The sequence below is a fragment of the Cyanistes caeruleus genome, chromosome 12 (assembly GCF_971803275.1).
Source record: "Cyanistes caeruleus chromosome 12, bCyaCae1.hap1.1, whole genome shotgun sequence".
In the NCBI taxonomy this organism is placed as follows: domain Eukaryota; kingdom Metazoa; phylum Chordata; class Aves; order Passeriformes; family Paridae; genus Cyanistes; species Cyanistes caeruleus.
In genome coordinates, this window is record NC_141712.1 from 19,933,216 (window position 1) to 19,948,882 (window position 15,667).

Consider the following 15,667-nt stretch of genomic DNA (forward strand, 5'->3'; position numbering starts at 1 on the left):
GCAGGTTCAGAGTTTTATAAGAAGCAGGAAAAATTCCCTGCACAGCTAATCCCAAACCTCCCACAGCTACTGGGCAAGGAGAGGCAGACACAGGTCACAGACCCCACAGACTCTAGCAGGGTGAAAAGGGATCAGCCTGGACAGATTTGGCGTTCCCACCTGAAGGAAGAACATGGAGCTCCTAAGTGATCAAAAGCTGCTGCTTTTCTCAGTGCCCTTGGAGGGTGATCTGGAGCTCCAGCCCATCCAAAGCTGTGTTCAGAGTACAAGACAATCCCAAAATCCAAGAGGAAGCCAATGCCAACTCAGATCCAAAGCCAATCTCCTGCCTCTCAGCCCACTGGATGTCACCAGAACTCTCCTCTCATGCAAATACAAACATGAGCAGCCAAAGCAAGGAGACAAAGGTTAAAGAAACATCAACAGAGGACTCTGGGGCAGATCCACTGAAAATATTTATGCTTTCACTCCTGTCAAAAACTTCTGGCACCTGTTTCCTTTGACAGGCCTGAGTTACTGGCTTGTTTATCCCAAAGAATCTCAAGGCAGCAAATGCCAGCTCCCAGGAGTGAAGTTGGGTAGGTACAAACTGGCTTCTCCAGTCATGTTAAAATCAGGAGATCCTTGCACTGGTCTTGTAGAGCCCCCACTGGAGGAGCCCAGGAAAACAGAGCACCAGTTTTGGACATCTGGACCTGCCAAGGTTGGGAACAGGGAGCTGTTCATGATACTCTTCCCCTCAGATAAGCAACACCAACCCACACCCCAAAAATCAGGTATGAGATAAACCACCTTTTGTCTCAACAGGCTTGGAACACATCTCTCATTCCCACTTCTTTCTGGAGATGTCTTCTCCACCCTTTGGAGCACGGGCACCTCTGCATTTAAGGGAAAGCTGGGAAATGACAACACTGGACCAGGAATCAAACTTGGATCACACTGGCACAGCTCCTTATGAGGCCAAAGAGTCACTGAACACCAGGATCTCAGGGATCACTGAGATCCAAATTTCTTGGCAAAAGTATGCTCCAGACATGAGGGCTCAGCACTTACTTGATCTGTTCCCAGGTCCTGGTGGTCAAATGCAGGACCCAGAGATCTTTGTAGTGGTAGAACTGCTCCCCGTTGGGAGAGGCAAATTCCCCTCCGAAGATCCAGAGCTGCCCCCCAGCCGTGGGCACCACAGCTGCCTGCAGGACAAGGAAGAGCTGGATCAGAGCAGGGTTCCAAACCAGGCACGGAACTTCCCCAGTCAAGCATCCAAATCCCAGGGAACAGGGATTTCCCACAGATCCTGAAGGACCCTGCTGATCCTTCATCTCTCTGGGGCTGAAGGAAGGAGAACTTGGATTAAAAGGTGCTCAGTGTTTAGCACACCTTCCCTAGAGCAAGGGAAAGCTGGCCTAGGAGCTGGGCTCTTCCCACCTCCTGTGGGAAGTTCAAAGTTTCCTAGGAAACATCTTGGGATTAATGTAACAAAAATTATTCAACTCTCTGTTCAGAACCAAACTAACAACAGAAAGAAAACAAAAACAAAAACAAAAACAAAAACAAAAAAAACCAAAAACAAAAAAAAAAAAAAAACAAATAAAGAAGGAAATGTGCAATATTTGGACTGTTACTTAAAATTTTCTGTGTTAGGACCAAAGAAGAAGGAAGGAATCCCAAGAAGGAAATGCTGTGGCTGTGCAAATTTCAATTTGTGTTTTCTCCAGGGTACCCATCACAGCTCAACATTGGGATAATGATCTCTTTCCTCACAAGGCTTCATTCCTTGCCTGTCTCTCCCATCAAAAAAAAAAAGATTTTTAGTCCCACACAGGACCATGCCCTACCATAAACCAGCCCAAACATGAAATGATTAAATAAGAAAATCCAGGGTGTGCTTTCAGGCAGGATGTGTGGGAACATGAAGTTACCTAAACAAAGGAGATGTGAGCCTGAATTCCATGGGCATCCAGTGCTCAGAACCTTAAAGGGAGGGTTTATGCAACAGCCTGCTCATACTTGTAGGTGACCTTTCCAAGAGCTTGCTTGAAATTCATGACAAAACCAAATCTTTTCCTTGAACAACTGCCAACATCTGCCCATAGCTCCTCTCACCTCAATTCCAACAGTGGATTGTGTGTCAGAGACCAAGGATGTCAAATAAAACTGAAAACATGCACCTGGCACCCACAGACACACTTCTTTTTAACTCTGAGCTATGCTATGTTAAATAGGAAGCCACAAGGAAGGCAAAGCAGTCAGCTCAAGAGGCTGAACTGCCTCCTGTGAAACCATAAAATCAATTATCAGACAGAGAACACTGCTGAAGCAGGACTCCTCAGTTGATTGCTGTAATCCAGCTGCAGCTCCTGCTGTAATCCAGCTGCAGCTCCTGAGCTGCTTCCTTTGGATTGAGCTGCTCGACAGCCACCTGCTGGCTACTGGAAAGTGGCCTCTGAAACCAAGTTCTATTTTAAACGACACAAAGTAGCCCAAAAATCAAGTCAGAATCTTTCAATTCAAGGATACAGAGCTGGGAGCAAGACTGGCAGTTAGTAACATAACAAAGGGATGTGAACCTAATTGGGATGCTGGATTTTCCCAGGGAGCTTTGGGGTGGGTAGGAAAAGGACATTCACATCCTGTATGGCAGCTTTGGGAAGGCACCAGTCACCCACTGGCTGCAGCAGGTAAGAAAATCTATCAGCTGGTGAGGGAAAAAGACCTGCAAAAAATACAAGTCTTTGATCCAGGTTCTACTGTGCAGGTGTTCACATAAAGTAAACAAACCCAAATCTTTCATCCTCACAAGCAGCCAGCAACCTGGATTTGCAGAGGTGGAGAGGAGCCCAAGTGCTCCCTGCTGGCAGCAGTGGCAGTGTCTGGGATGTTCATGCATGTAGGGCTGTGGCCACAAAGGGAACAATGGGTTTGGGTCAAATTCCAGTAGGAAAATTCAGGGATTATGGATTTGAGCTGGTCTTTGTATAGTGCAGCAAAGAAAATTCATTTCTAAGGGATCTCCCCTCTGGCTCTGCTTGAGCCCTACCAAATCAACAGATACAAGCCCAAATCTCCACTCCACACTGAACACTGCCAGAGGACACCCAGTGACCAGAGCACCTTGGACAGGTCCAAGCAGAAAAGGTGAAATGACACCGCTGGCAGCTCATTTTGAGGAGAACAAAAAGAGGCAAGAAAACCTCAGGAGGTGAAAAAATTCAAACCCTCCTCCCAAACCATCTGAACAATTTCATCAAATTGAATGATGAAAACCATCAGAACAATTCCAGCTGCTGCTCTGGCAGCCAGAGCTTTACCTGGTGAGCACAACGCCTCGGGGGTGGGTTGGGGATGTCCAGTTTGGTCCAGCTGTTCTTCCTGATGTGGTAAATGTACAGATCATTGTACAGGTAGGTCTGTGAGACAGGGAGAGGAAAGAGCAGCTCAGCTCAGCTCTGCATGGGGGGACTTGGGGTGAAAATTGCAAAGCACAACCTCAGTGGACAGAGAAGAAGCACAACGAGCTCCTGCACTGCACTGGGAGGCAGCAACTCTTCCACTGGACTGGAATTTCCCAAACCCTTGGTGACAGCTTGAGATACGAGGATTTAAAAAGCTGGAGCTTAACACAGATGTTCAGGTTAAAGCTGCCCAACTCCAGAGCAAAGGACAGCTCCAGGTGGTAAAAAAAAGCAGTTCAGTTCATCACACTGGGTAACTCTGAGGTGGCCAAACATCACTGCCAGGCTGGAGTTTTCCAGAGCAGTTTGTCTCCAGGAGCACAACATCCACTTGCAACCTGCAGAAATTCAGGAAAACGAGTGTTCCTGAGTGCAGTAATTTGCTACTGCTCCCATCTTTGCCAGCAGCAAAGGTGCAGAAATACCTTGTTTTGAGAAGTGCAAGAGATTCTTCACTAGTTATCCCAAATGGGGGGCAGATGTGGCTACAATTAAGTCTGGAGAAATTATGAAGCCCTGAAATATTGATGCTGAGACAATCACTCTGACTCCTTAATGGGTTCCAGCGTGTCTCCTTCCTGCCAACTGCTCAGCCATGAGACAGAGCCATGGCAGAATTAAAAGGCTATTTTGCTCTCATTCAGGGACAAATACATATTTTATGACTCTGCCTTGAATTTCCCTTCAAATGAGACCCGTGCAAATTACAGGAAAAGGAGGGAGGGGGGAGATAAAGTAGAAGAAAATGAAGTATACATTACTTTTTGGCCATTGAAATATTCACCTCCAAAAAGGATCAGCTCATCTCTCTCAGGGTGAGCACAGAGGGAGCAGTTCAGCCTGAAAGAAAAAAAGAGGATGGAAAGAAAAAAAATGATGTGAAAGTCCTTAAACCCCTGAACTTTGGAGCTTTTAACTCAGGCACCAGCACCTCTGCCCTCCAGCCACAAAGGTCTCCCTATCATCTGCCAAATTACCCTGCTGTGATGTTCACCCCAAGGCTAAAAACTTCTCCAAAGAAATTAATTCCTTCCAAAACTTCCAGCAAGATGAATTGGGCACTGTCTGAGAGGCTCTCCTATTTCAGGAGCACACGTTACTCTGTGATTTAACTCCCCCTTTGACGTGAGCTCCTGAATTTTAATGCTGGGGTGGCAGGAACAAAAATTACTTTTATGAGGGCACAGAACTTTGGGCTGTCTCCTCTCCATTTATCTGTGTCATTGTTCTGCACTTGCTGCTGGTCACTGCTCTCCTGAATACCCCAAGTTTGTGAACCCCACTTAGCAAAGTGCTTTTCACCTCATGACACATCCTTTTGCCTCTGAATTCCCTTCAACCCTCTAGTTCAAATCTTCCTCTTCACTTTTATTTTCCCTCAAAGCCCTGAAATCTAACCCTGCTTTGGCTCTTCTGTGCTGATGGGGTAGTTAAAAAGTGGATTTTGATGCCCAAAAAAAGGCTTTTGGTCTCTTTTTAACCATGAGTTCAGTATTCCAGGACTCCAGAGATCAGCTATACATTCCACACTTGGGAAATAACTTTACATAAATAAATGCCGTTAAAAGCACCCCCAACTGCTCTACAAGTGACAGCCAAAGCCTCACACAAGCTCTCACCTGGGTGAGGGGGGTGGGCAGGATGACTCAATTACTTGAGTCTTTTTAGCATCCGAAATCTGGAATTCTGCTATCAGGGCTTCAAGATCCTCCTGGAAAGAAAAAGCCAGACATGAGCAGAAGCACACGTGAAACCAGCAGTCACTCCCACCATTTCCCTTTCTTGAAAAAGAAAAATAACTGCTCAAATACGACTGGAAACTCTTATATCTACAGAGAAACCCCATGTATGTTTATTCCCTTTCAACTTCACGCAATTAAAACCAAAATCTGACCCTCCCAAACTGCTGACAGACCAAGGGCAGAAGCAGAATTGCAGCAATGGGAGGTTCTGAGCCAAGGTCTCTCCTACAGCCCCACTGCTCATCTCCTCCCTCCAGGTCACTTTTCTGAAGGCGTGCTCCAAGCAGAGACTTCCAAAGCCTGGGAATTTTTCCTCTGCAGCATGGAACCAGCTCTCCCGGCAGCCAGGAGAAGTCTACAGGGGTATTTTCCATGCCTTTAAGCTTTGAATTAGGCCATTAACACCACGTTTTTACCAGGCAAAAGTCACTGTTTTGAGGCTTAAACACAAGCAGCCCCTCTAGAAGTGCCAGAAACAAAGATTCTCGTTTGCTTTTAAGACCAGAAGAAAAGGATGAAGGGGATGGGAAGCAAAAAGGACCCTTAAATTGTGTTTTCCTCTCCTTCTTTTACACCTGCTGTCATACACAAGGGATGAGGAGGGGATTTAAGCATGATTCTGCTAAGAAACAGTGAACGAGGGACTTTAAATCTCACCCAGTCCCACGTTCCATATCCCATCTTGCTCCAAGCCCCATCCAACCTGGCCTGGAACACTTTGGACAACGCTCTCAGGCACAGGGTGGGATTGCTGTGGTATCGTCCCAGGCCCGGATGATCCATGTAGATCCCTTCCAACCCATTATATCCTACAGTTCCCTGATCCACGCTTTCCCTGGGCGGCCCAGGTTCCCTTTGGATTCGCTCCTTTGCTCCCAGCCCTGTCCTCAAGCTTGTCCCGGTCCCCAGAGCGGCCCCGCGCGTCACCTCCTCCTGCTTGGCTCTGCGGGACACTTTCTTCTCCATCTTCGCCAGCGTCTTCTCGGCGCCTTTCCCCTTCTTGTCACGCTTCCCCTTCTTCCCCATGGCGGCGGGGCAGGGACACGTCGGGATTCCAGCGGGATCACAGCGGGACGGGCTCAGGATACGCCGGGATCACAGCGGGATCACAGCGGGATGGGGCCGGGATACCCCGGGATCACACCGGGATCACAGCGGGATAGTCCAGGATTCCAGCGGGATAACGCCGGGATCACGCCGGGATAGCCCGGGATACCCCGGGATCACACCGGGATCACGCCGGGCCGGGATACCCCGGAAAGCCCCGGGATGGGGTCGCTCCTTGTGCCGGGCGGCAGCGCCCCCTGCCGGCCCGGAGGACTGATGGCGGGCCCCCCCGCGCTGAGGGAGCTCCGCGGGCCGCGGCCGCTCCGAGCCGGCGTCAGGAGCCCCGCAGGGCCGGGGAGAGGGGTTAATGCAGCCCCGCATCCTCGCCGGCACCGCCCGCACTGCCCCGGCATGGCTCGGACACTCTGGGGTTGATGCCGGCCCCGAGGAGAACGAGGAGCCCACAAAATGGCCCCCTCCCCTCACACAAAATGGCCCCCCCTCAGGGGAGGGGAGGCAGGGACGTGTCTCGGGAGGAGAGTCAGGCTCGGTTCAGGGGTGCCCAGGGACAGGACAAACAGCCATGGCCATAAACTAAAGCACAAGTTCCACCTCAGCGTGAGGGTGGCAGAGCCCTGGCTCAGCTGCCCAAGGGGGTTATGAAATCTCCCCCTCTGAAGCCATTCCAAACCCCCCTGGATGCCTTCCTGTGTCACCTGCCCCAGGTGGCCCTGCCTTGGGCTGGATGATTTCCCTTCCAACAGTAAATATTCCATGATTCAGTGATTAGGAGGAATTTCTTCACGGAAAGGGTGGTTAAACCTTGGCAGGGGCTGCCCAGGGGAGGTTTGGAATGTCCATCCCTAGAGGTGTCCAAGGAAGGCCTGGACGTGGCACTCAGTGCTCTGCGGATCAGTCACAAGTTGGATTTGATGATCCTCGAGCTCTTTCCCAACCTCAGTGATCCTGGGATTCTGCAATTCCATCACCTGAGACATGAGCCAGGCCTGGGGGAGGCAGAAATAAAGTAATATTAATAAATAAAATTAAACCACAACAAGAATTCCCCAGGGATTGGGGCACCGTGCAAGTGTTTTCATTTCCAGCTGCAGACCTTTGGGAATGGGGCTTATCCAGGCCACTCTCCAAATCCTGAGTTGTTAGAGAGCCAAAAGAAGTACAGGCATTGTCAGGCAATGCCAAGCAGCTGCTTTTTCCCTCAGTGGTGGAGAAGGAATAATGATTCACACAGATGCTGAGTCCAGGGAAAAATTCCTGGGAAAACACCTACTTTGGACACCTAAGGGTGTAAATAGGGGTTGAAATGCATCTTTAAGCTGCGAGTTCATCCCACTGCACATCAAAATTGCCACTATGATTGTTTCTTGCAGAGCAGAAGGAATAAAATCATTCTATTTTTCACCGAATTCCAAAAACACCCCTCATTTCACCACCCCAAACCAGCGAGAATCTCCACTAAGGTACAGTTTCAACACCCACCGAGTTGTCCCAAGCATCCAGCACGTGCCATGGGATTGCAGGATGGATCCTTTGCTGTGAACATCCACCTACTCTTGAACCTGGGATCACGGAAAAAACACTGCCCTGGAGCATGGAGGGAAGAGCTGGGAAAGTTATTTTGAGGTTGCAGACAATGCCCATCATGAGCAGCACTTTGTTTTTCTGTTTGTTCTGAAAACATTGTGCTTCCAGCTCAAGCTGCAGCGTGTCCGTGTTTATGTGCAGGAAGGGGAACAGAAACTACAGGAATGGGACAATTGCAATTCCCAGATGTGGGAGCTCTGCCGAATTCCCTGGCGCTGCAAACAGGCTCGGAAGTTTCCCTGCTGCTCCTTGGGTTTCAACCTCAAAAAGACATCAGTGTGTGAAAACACGTCCCCTCCTGGTGTCTACAGGTCAACAATTCCTCTGGGTCCAGAGCTTCCAGCACTTTTTAAGGAGGCTTTGAAATGACAAAGCTGTATTTTTAAGAAATTACCCCTCAAAGTCTTCACCTGCTGAGGGAATGAGAAGTTTTTCACCTCCTGTATACCCAGCTATGCTCGCCCTTTTTGGTGTTTCACCATTCCTGGTTATTTCCATAAGTTTAGAGATTCTCCAAGCTCAGATTGCTTTCTCACCCCTTTATTTTCCCTGTTTCTGGTGGAGTTTGGGACGTGTGGGGTCATTTGGAGCTGGCTCCCACGTGAGGCAGGATATATTGCTGGTGTGAGTTCTGTGATCTCTTGAACTCCCCAGTCCAGCTTCTCACGGGGGATGTGAGAAAGGAGGATGGGGAGACAACCAAAGCTCTGTGCTGCACTTTGAAAATTCAAAGCACAACAGGAGCGTGAAACAGGGCAGGAATTCCTCGGGGAATTCAGCCCTGCTCCACTATTGAGGAGTTGCTGTGTCCACAATGGTGACTTCAGGGATGAGTCTTCCTCAGAAGGATGAGGGTAAAGATGACACTAAAGACCTGAGAGCACCAACATGCCCTAAAACATCAATTTAAAACTCCAGCACTAACTTAGGTGAGCTCTTTCCACAAGCTCCCCATCACCCAGGATGGGAAAGGGCACTCCACATTCCCACAGTCATACCAACATCTGGACACAGCTGGCAGACAGCTGTGGCTCCAAGCTGGGGCACACACCACAGAGCTCCCACGCCCAGACGTCCCCCACTCATTTCTGTTGTGTCTCAGGTTTGGTTCCTGCTTTGTTTGGAGGAACATAAGCTGCACTTTGGCTGTGTTTGCACATTTCGTGCTCTGAAGTCGTCCTGTGCTGTTGTCTCTGGCAGCCCCTCTCCAGCTCTGACCTATACAAAGCCCACGTGGTTCGACTTTGTTATTTTTTTATAGTCTGGAATATGCTCATTCAACAGGATGGTAAATCCAGCTGTATCAGCAAAGTAAAGAATAACAGGCATGAAAGCCTCAGAAAAGGCTCAAAAGCTTTTTCCCACAAGTCTTCTTTGTGCTCTAACACTTGATTTATTTTTCCCTTGTTAATGCTTTCTGAAGCCAGTAGCAAGGAAGGAATTAATGCCACAGATTAAGCGGGAGGACATGCTGACAGCACAGGAACTAAATCAACCAAAAAGCCATTGCAATGGTTGGAATTGCTGGTGTTGGAGAGTTCTGCCTCTGTCTGTATGGAAAGAGGAGGATAAAAATAAACCCTGCAAACAGAGAGAGCTGTGGGGCTGCTGATGGTGAGTGTTTTATGGAATCGTGGAATGGCTTTGTTGGAAAAGTTCTTTAAAAACATCCCATCCCACCCCCAGCCATGGCCAAGGACATCTTCCACTATCCCAGATTGCTCCAAGCCCTGACCAGCCTGGCCTTGGACACTTGCAGGGATGGGGAGTCGGATGATGCTGGTGGACGCTCCACAGGAATCGGGAGCGCCGCCACACAAACTCACAGCAGTGACAGCTGGGAACACGGGCTGGTAGAGCAGTTCAGCAGAGCCACGGCTCTGAGTGCCCTGGGACATGCCAGGGTGCCCAGGAAAAATGATTTTCTTTAGCTGCTAAAACCCAGAAAACCACAGAATCATTAAGGCTGGAGCAGGCCTTTAAGATCATCAAAGTAGCACCACATCCACGACCAACCATGTTCCCAGGTGCCACATCTACATGGTTTTTACACAGTTCCAGGTATAAGGACTCCACCAGTGCCCAGGGCAGCCCTGACAACCCTTTCCATGGAAAAATGTCCCCAATATCCAGTCTAAACCTCCCCTGGCAAATCCTGAGGTAAATTCCTCTCGTCCTGTCACTGAAAGCAGCTTCATGCAGGAAAACTTCATGAAATGAGTCAAAAATAACCTTCGGTCTCCAGGTTTAGGCTGCAATTTTTGTCCTCCACACAGATAAAATAGGGAGGAATCCACCCAAAATGTGCCCTCCAGGCTCTGGTCACAGCCAGAGTTGATTATCTCCGAAGGCAAATCCTTCTGAGAGACAAAACTACGTCCATAACCAGGGCTCACTTCGAAAAAAAACTTGGGAATTCTTGTTTTTTCTCCCGGCTGTGCTGACAGTCCAGCAGAGGCCCCTCATTCCCTGCTTACACCGGGAGAACCTGGAGCTGCATTGAGAGCTGGCAGGTGGCTGCTGCTCCATTCAAGGCTCATTTATAACCAGGAGCTGATAAAATCTCCCAGCCATTGAATTGGCTTCCTGGATTTTCTGTTTGGAAATCGGTGCTTTAATATCTCGAGAACAGAGGAAGCCAAGGAAGGCAGAGGCTTCCCTTGAGGGAAGTACAAAGTGTGGCTGTATTCAGATACACGTCCCAAGGGACATCCATCTAAATCCATCAGCAAAGTGCCAGGCTTGAGGCCAAAAATTCCCTGTGAAGCTGTGAAAGCCCTTACTTTTGCCATTCCAATAGGATTTCCTTGGGGTTTCTGCACCTTTTGAGAGGAAAATTGGAGCAAATAAATAAGAATGTCAGAGCAAAGGAGCCTGAGTCTCCCCTCTCTCTGTGCTCTGATTTGAACTGGTTATGGATTGGGGGAAATAGAGAATTTCTGATTTGTACAAAGCAGACCCTGTCTCTGAGGATGCTGAGGGAATGCTGGCTGTGCTGGGATCCTGCATGGAGCACCTTCCGTGCCAGAGTTGTGGAATTATTTCAGCTGTTCACCAGGAGCAGCTGCCACACGAGAGGATTCTGCTCCCATTGTTCACTGGTTTATCCCCACCTTCAAAAGCACCCAAATCCCGAAATTCCCTTCAGGGAAAGGCTCTGGTGACTCAATCCCAGCACATCTGAGTAAGCACAGGAGGCTCTTCGGCTGTTTCCAAGCTATTCCAGCCAAATTTGCTTGTGGAGCAGCCAAATTTCCCTGCATGAGACACCAGGGATTGCAGCAGGACCTGGCCTTTGGTGCTGTTGTTCCATCAGAGCAGTTTTGTGGGGACATTTTGGGTGTGTCCGTGGTGTCACTGAGCTGGGACGGGATTTACCAGCCCAGAACCGAAGCTGCTCCTGATTGAAAAGCTCCAGCAGCTGCTCCCAAAGGCTCTGCCCAGCTCTTGTCACATTTTCCAGGACGCTGACCCCCATCAATCTGCTCCTGCCGTGTGCCAGCACCACAGCGGTGATGAGAAAGCACAAATCTTAGACTGTCTTTATGTCTGTCCTGGAGCTTCATTAATTAGGCTGGTGAACCATTAATTAGGCTACCTAAGCTTCTTTAGAGATGCTTAATCTTCCTGGGCAAGCAGGGCTCACAATATCAGGATGGATCCAGCTGACACCGGCTGAAACTGCTTTTCCTTACCTGTCAGCAGCCTTGTTTTGCTCTGTTCCCAATTTGTTGATGAACAAGTTTTGATATTTTTCCACTCATTTATGTCCCAAGTTGACCCAGCCCTTCAAATGCTTTGTCATTACACAGGTCCCTGGCTCATCTGGGGTCAAGGCTTTGTAGGTCCAGGGGCACAATTTGGGGCTCAACCCCACATCTCTGAACCCACTTTGAGATTTCTAAAGAAATGATTGGGTGAACCTGAGAGAAATGGAGTAAAAGGAAACCCCGGGAATTCAGGGGTGAGAAGTGAGAAGCGAGTCCTGGCCAGTGAGATTATATTGCTCAGAGAGCAAAGCAGCCAAAAAATACCTTAAAATCCCCTGCACTTATGCAAAGGAGCATTTTTCCTCACCAACATTTATATTCGGAGTCTGATGCAACCCGGGCTGGAGTGGAGTCAGGCTGCAGTGGCTGCGGAGCCCCACGAGGTGTCAGCGCCAGTGCAGCCCCGCTGCTGCTGCTGCTGCAACACCCGCCCCGGCCTTGCATCAGCTCCGAGCAGCGCTTGGCATTCAGGGATGCGGATATCCCGGCTCCAGACACAGTCCTGCACTCAGGGATGCGGATATCCCAGCCCCAAGCACAGCCCCAGATTCAGGGATGCCGATATCCCGGCTCCAGACACAGCCCTGCACTCAGGGATGGGGATATCCCGGCTCCAGACACAGCCCTGCACTCAGGGATGGGGATATCCCGGCTCCAGACACAGCCCTGCTCTCAGGGATAGGGATATCCCGGCTCCAGACACAGCCCTGCACTCAGGGATGCCGATATCCCGGCTCCAGACACAGCCCTGCACTCAGGGATGGGGATATCCCAGCTCCAGACACAGCCCCAGATTCAGGGATGGGGATATCCCAGCTCCAGACACAGCCCCAGATTCAGGGATGGGGATATCCCAGCCCCAAGCACAGCCCCAGATTCAGGGATGCCGATATCCCGGCTCCAGACACAGCCCTGCTCTCAGGGATGCCGATATCCCGGCTCCAGACACAGCCCTGCTCTCAGGGATGCGGATATCCCGGCTCCAGACACAGCCCTGCTCTCAGGGATGGGGATATCCCAGCTCCAGACACAGCCCCAGATTCAGGGATGCCGATATCCCAGCTCCAGACACAGCCCCAGATTCAGGGATGGGGATATCCCAGCTCCAGACACAGCCCTGCACTCAGGGATGCCGATATCCCAGCTCCAGACACAGCCCTGCACTCAGGGATGCTGATATCCCAGCTCCAGACACAGCCCCAGATTCAGGGATGGGGATATCCCAGCTCCAGACACAGCCCTGCACTCAGGGATGCGGATATCCCAGCTCCAGACACAGCCCCAGATTCAGGGATGCCGATATCCCAACTCCAGGACATCAGCAAGGAAGTGTTCTCCAGTGAGCAAAGCATGTTCAGATGGAGAAATCCTTTGTATTTCACTTTCTCCAGCTTCAGGACATTCTCAGGAATTCAGCAGTGGAGAAAGCACTTCCATGATTAATCTCATGTTTTTGCTGAGAACGTGTCCAAGCACATTCTGGGACACCTCCTCTGCCATGAGGTGCCTGCACAGCCCAGGGCTGATTTTTGGGATACAGCATCTCCAGAGAGCCCAGGGCTGATTTTTGGAATACAGCATCTCCAGAGAGCCCAGGGTTGTTTTTTGGGATACAGCATCTCCGGAGAGCCCAGGGTTGTTTTTTGGGATACAGCATCTCCAAAGAGTCCAGGGTTGTTTTTTGGGATACAGCATCTCCAGAGAGCCCAGGGTTGTTTTTTGGGATACAGCATCTCCAGAGCAGAGCCTGCAGTGGGTGCTGCAGAGGACTGGCCGTGGTTCTCAGCACTGTTTGCCCTCATAGATGAGAACAGAATCTGAAAGCAGATACAAATTCACTTAAAAATAACTTTAAATACTGTGATGACATGCAGTTACCTTACAGCCAACACTCAGTTCCCAGCACAAACCCTTCCTCACGGGGCTGAGAACATTTTAGAGATGTTTCCCTTTGATGGGGAAGGAAATGCTGGGGGCAGATGAAATCAGAAAAAACAGCCAGGCTGGGGCAGGGTTTAGTGTCCCACTTTTTGTTGCATTCCAGGAAAAAATGCCCTCATCCAGGTGTTCTCCAACTCCAGTTTTCCTCCATCACTTCCTGAGGGAGCCTTGGGAACCTGGGCTCAGTGGCTGACCTGTGTTCAGGGGAAGCGATCTCATGGCAGGGAGGGTAAGGAGGATTCCTTATATATTATAAAAAGAAGTTTAACTTAAAAATCACAGAGAAATCACTGAGTTCCAGCAGAGTGAGACATGAGAAGAGACTGACTGTGGCATTTTCAGAGCTGTGTCTAAGCCTTTATCAAAGAAGGTTGGAGGGAATCAACCTGTTCTGTGAGAAGAATGGATCTGGGTCATTTCTCCCTGTCCTGCCATGCCCAGATTTCACAGCTGGGGAGGTAAAGGACAGGGCTTGACCCTCAGTGTTTGATTTTCACCTCCCTCAGCCCTGACAACAGGGCATTGATTACATTAATTCTGCTTTATCTCCACAAAAACCCACTGACCCTGACCTGATGGCTGAGTAGGTTTTTCCACAAGCGCTTGGCATTGCTTTTCCTGGCAGTGCTGTGACAGCCTTTGGGATCAGATTGTGGATTTCCTGCCCCACCTGCTGCTCTCAAGGCACTCAATAAGGATTTATTATCCCAGCAAAGCCCTGGGAGGATCTGGTGAGTTCTGCTCCAGTTCAGTCTGGTTCCCTGAGCCCCTCAGTGAAGATAACTCCTTACATCTCTTATCTTGCTCAGCAATTGCCCTCAGGAAACGATAACCCTGGCAAGATTCCTTGTGGTTTTGCAAAAGGAAAGAAAATATTTGTTCATTCTCAGCGGTTTAAAAAGGTAGAAGTGGGTGTGTTAACCACTCTCTTGTGAAGGAATGGGGGTTTGACCTGCAGGAGGAGGAGCTGTGTGGTGGGGTCAGTACAGGAGACACGGCAGAGCTCTTCCCCATGGTTAAAATTACACTGAATTTCCTCTTTCTCACTCTTCCCTGTGAACCCCCAAAGTCTCAGCAGAACCTCTAGGGATGGGTGGCAATTTAAGGACCGTGAAATGTAAATAAATCTTTGTTTTTCCTTCCAGCAGAACACGGAGTGTCATCCACAACCCCCCCACCTCCTCCTAACACTGCTCCTGCACAACTGGCCGGGTGGATTCAAACTCCAGCAAATTTAGATTTTAAAAGATGACATCACATCCACTCCTGAACATGTCTCACGGTGTTTTTACAGACATGATGTAACAGACGATTTTCCTATATCTCTCTATCACTGACTCAGTTTTTGAATAAAAGGTCTAATTTTAACCTGCAGTTAAGTGTTTCCATCCTGTTCTCTCTGAAAATAACCACCTTGGTTTCCTGACCTGAGGTGTCATTTCTGTTCCTAGAAAAGTCAGAGTCACCCAGGAAGGCCAGCCCCAGGTGTCAGGGGCACGTCACAGCTGGGCTTTCTGGGCTTTCTGGGCTTCCTGGGCTTTCTGGGCTTTCTGGGCTTTCTGGGCCTTCTGGGCTTTCTGGGCTTTCTGGGCCTTCTGGGCTTTCTGGGCTTTCTGGGCTGCCTGCACGGAAAGCAGGAGTTCCACCATGACCACGTGAACAACAACCTGACCCACCCCACCCCATCCATCCTGCTGATGAGGGAGCTGGGAATTAGATCCCAATGGAAAACCAATATTTACTCAGCTCCCAGCTGGGCAGCTCTGCCTGGCATTGCTTGGAGTGCAAATGGGGTTTCTATGGTGGCTGCTGGCACCTGGCACAGCTTCACTCTTCCCACGGGGTAAAACGGCACATTCTGGGGAGGAGCAGCCCTGGAGGGATTGGGATTGGGGTTGGAGTTGGGATTGGGAGTGAGATAGTGGCTGAGTCCCTGGGGTTGGTGTGCTGCAGGGTGTCCATGAGGGGTTTTTCCTCTCTCCCAGGCTGTCCCCACAGCAGCCAGCAGGAGTGGTGGGTTATATTCCCATGGAAGAGTCCCAGCATGTCCTGAGTTGGAGGCAATCCAGAAGGACCATTGAAGTCCAACCCCTGGATTTTATACAATTGC

At 49.7% G+C, this 15,667-nt stretch overlaps 1 protein-coding gene and 1 long non-coding RNA gene across 4 annotated transcripts in view; one reads left to right on the plus strand and one right to left on the minus strand.

Annotated features, from left to right (window-relative positions):
* The window catches only part of KLHDC4 (kelch domain containing 4), a 20,178-nt gene extending 13,510 nt beyond the window's left edge, over positions 1–6,668 (minus strand). The window contains exons 1-5 of the mRNA XM_023934480.2: positions 6,122–6,668; positions 5,072–5,163; positions 4,214–4,292; positions 3,309–3,407; positions 1,054–1,190 (exon numbers count right to left, since the gene is read on the minus strand). Coding sequence (XP_023790248.2) covers positions 1,054–1,190; positions 3,309–3,407; positions 4,214–4,292; positions 5,072–5,163; positions 6,122–6,220 — 506 coding nt within the window. The 5' untranslated portion in view covers positions 6,221–6,668. The remainder of the gene's footprint in view (positions 1–1,053; positions 1,191–3,308; positions 3,408–4,213; positions 4,293–5,071; positions 5,164–6,121) is intronic.
* On the plus strand, positions 6,090–14,929 carry LOC147650900 (uncharacterized). 3 transcript variants are annotated; one of them, XR_015275485.1, is made up of 3 exons: positions 6,501–9,460; positions 13,661–13,786; positions 14,703–14,929. It is a non-coding gene; the product is annotated as an uncharacterized LOC147650900 (long non-coding RNA). The 3 variants fall into 3 exon arrangements; XR_015275486.1 differs by lacking the exon at positions 13,661–13,786 and having other exon boundaries at positions 6,090–9,460; positions 14,706–14,929; XR_015275484.1 differs by lacking the exon at positions 13,661–13,786 and having other exon boundaries at positions 6,479–9,460.
* Positions 14,930–15,667: the final 738 nt, after the last annotated feature.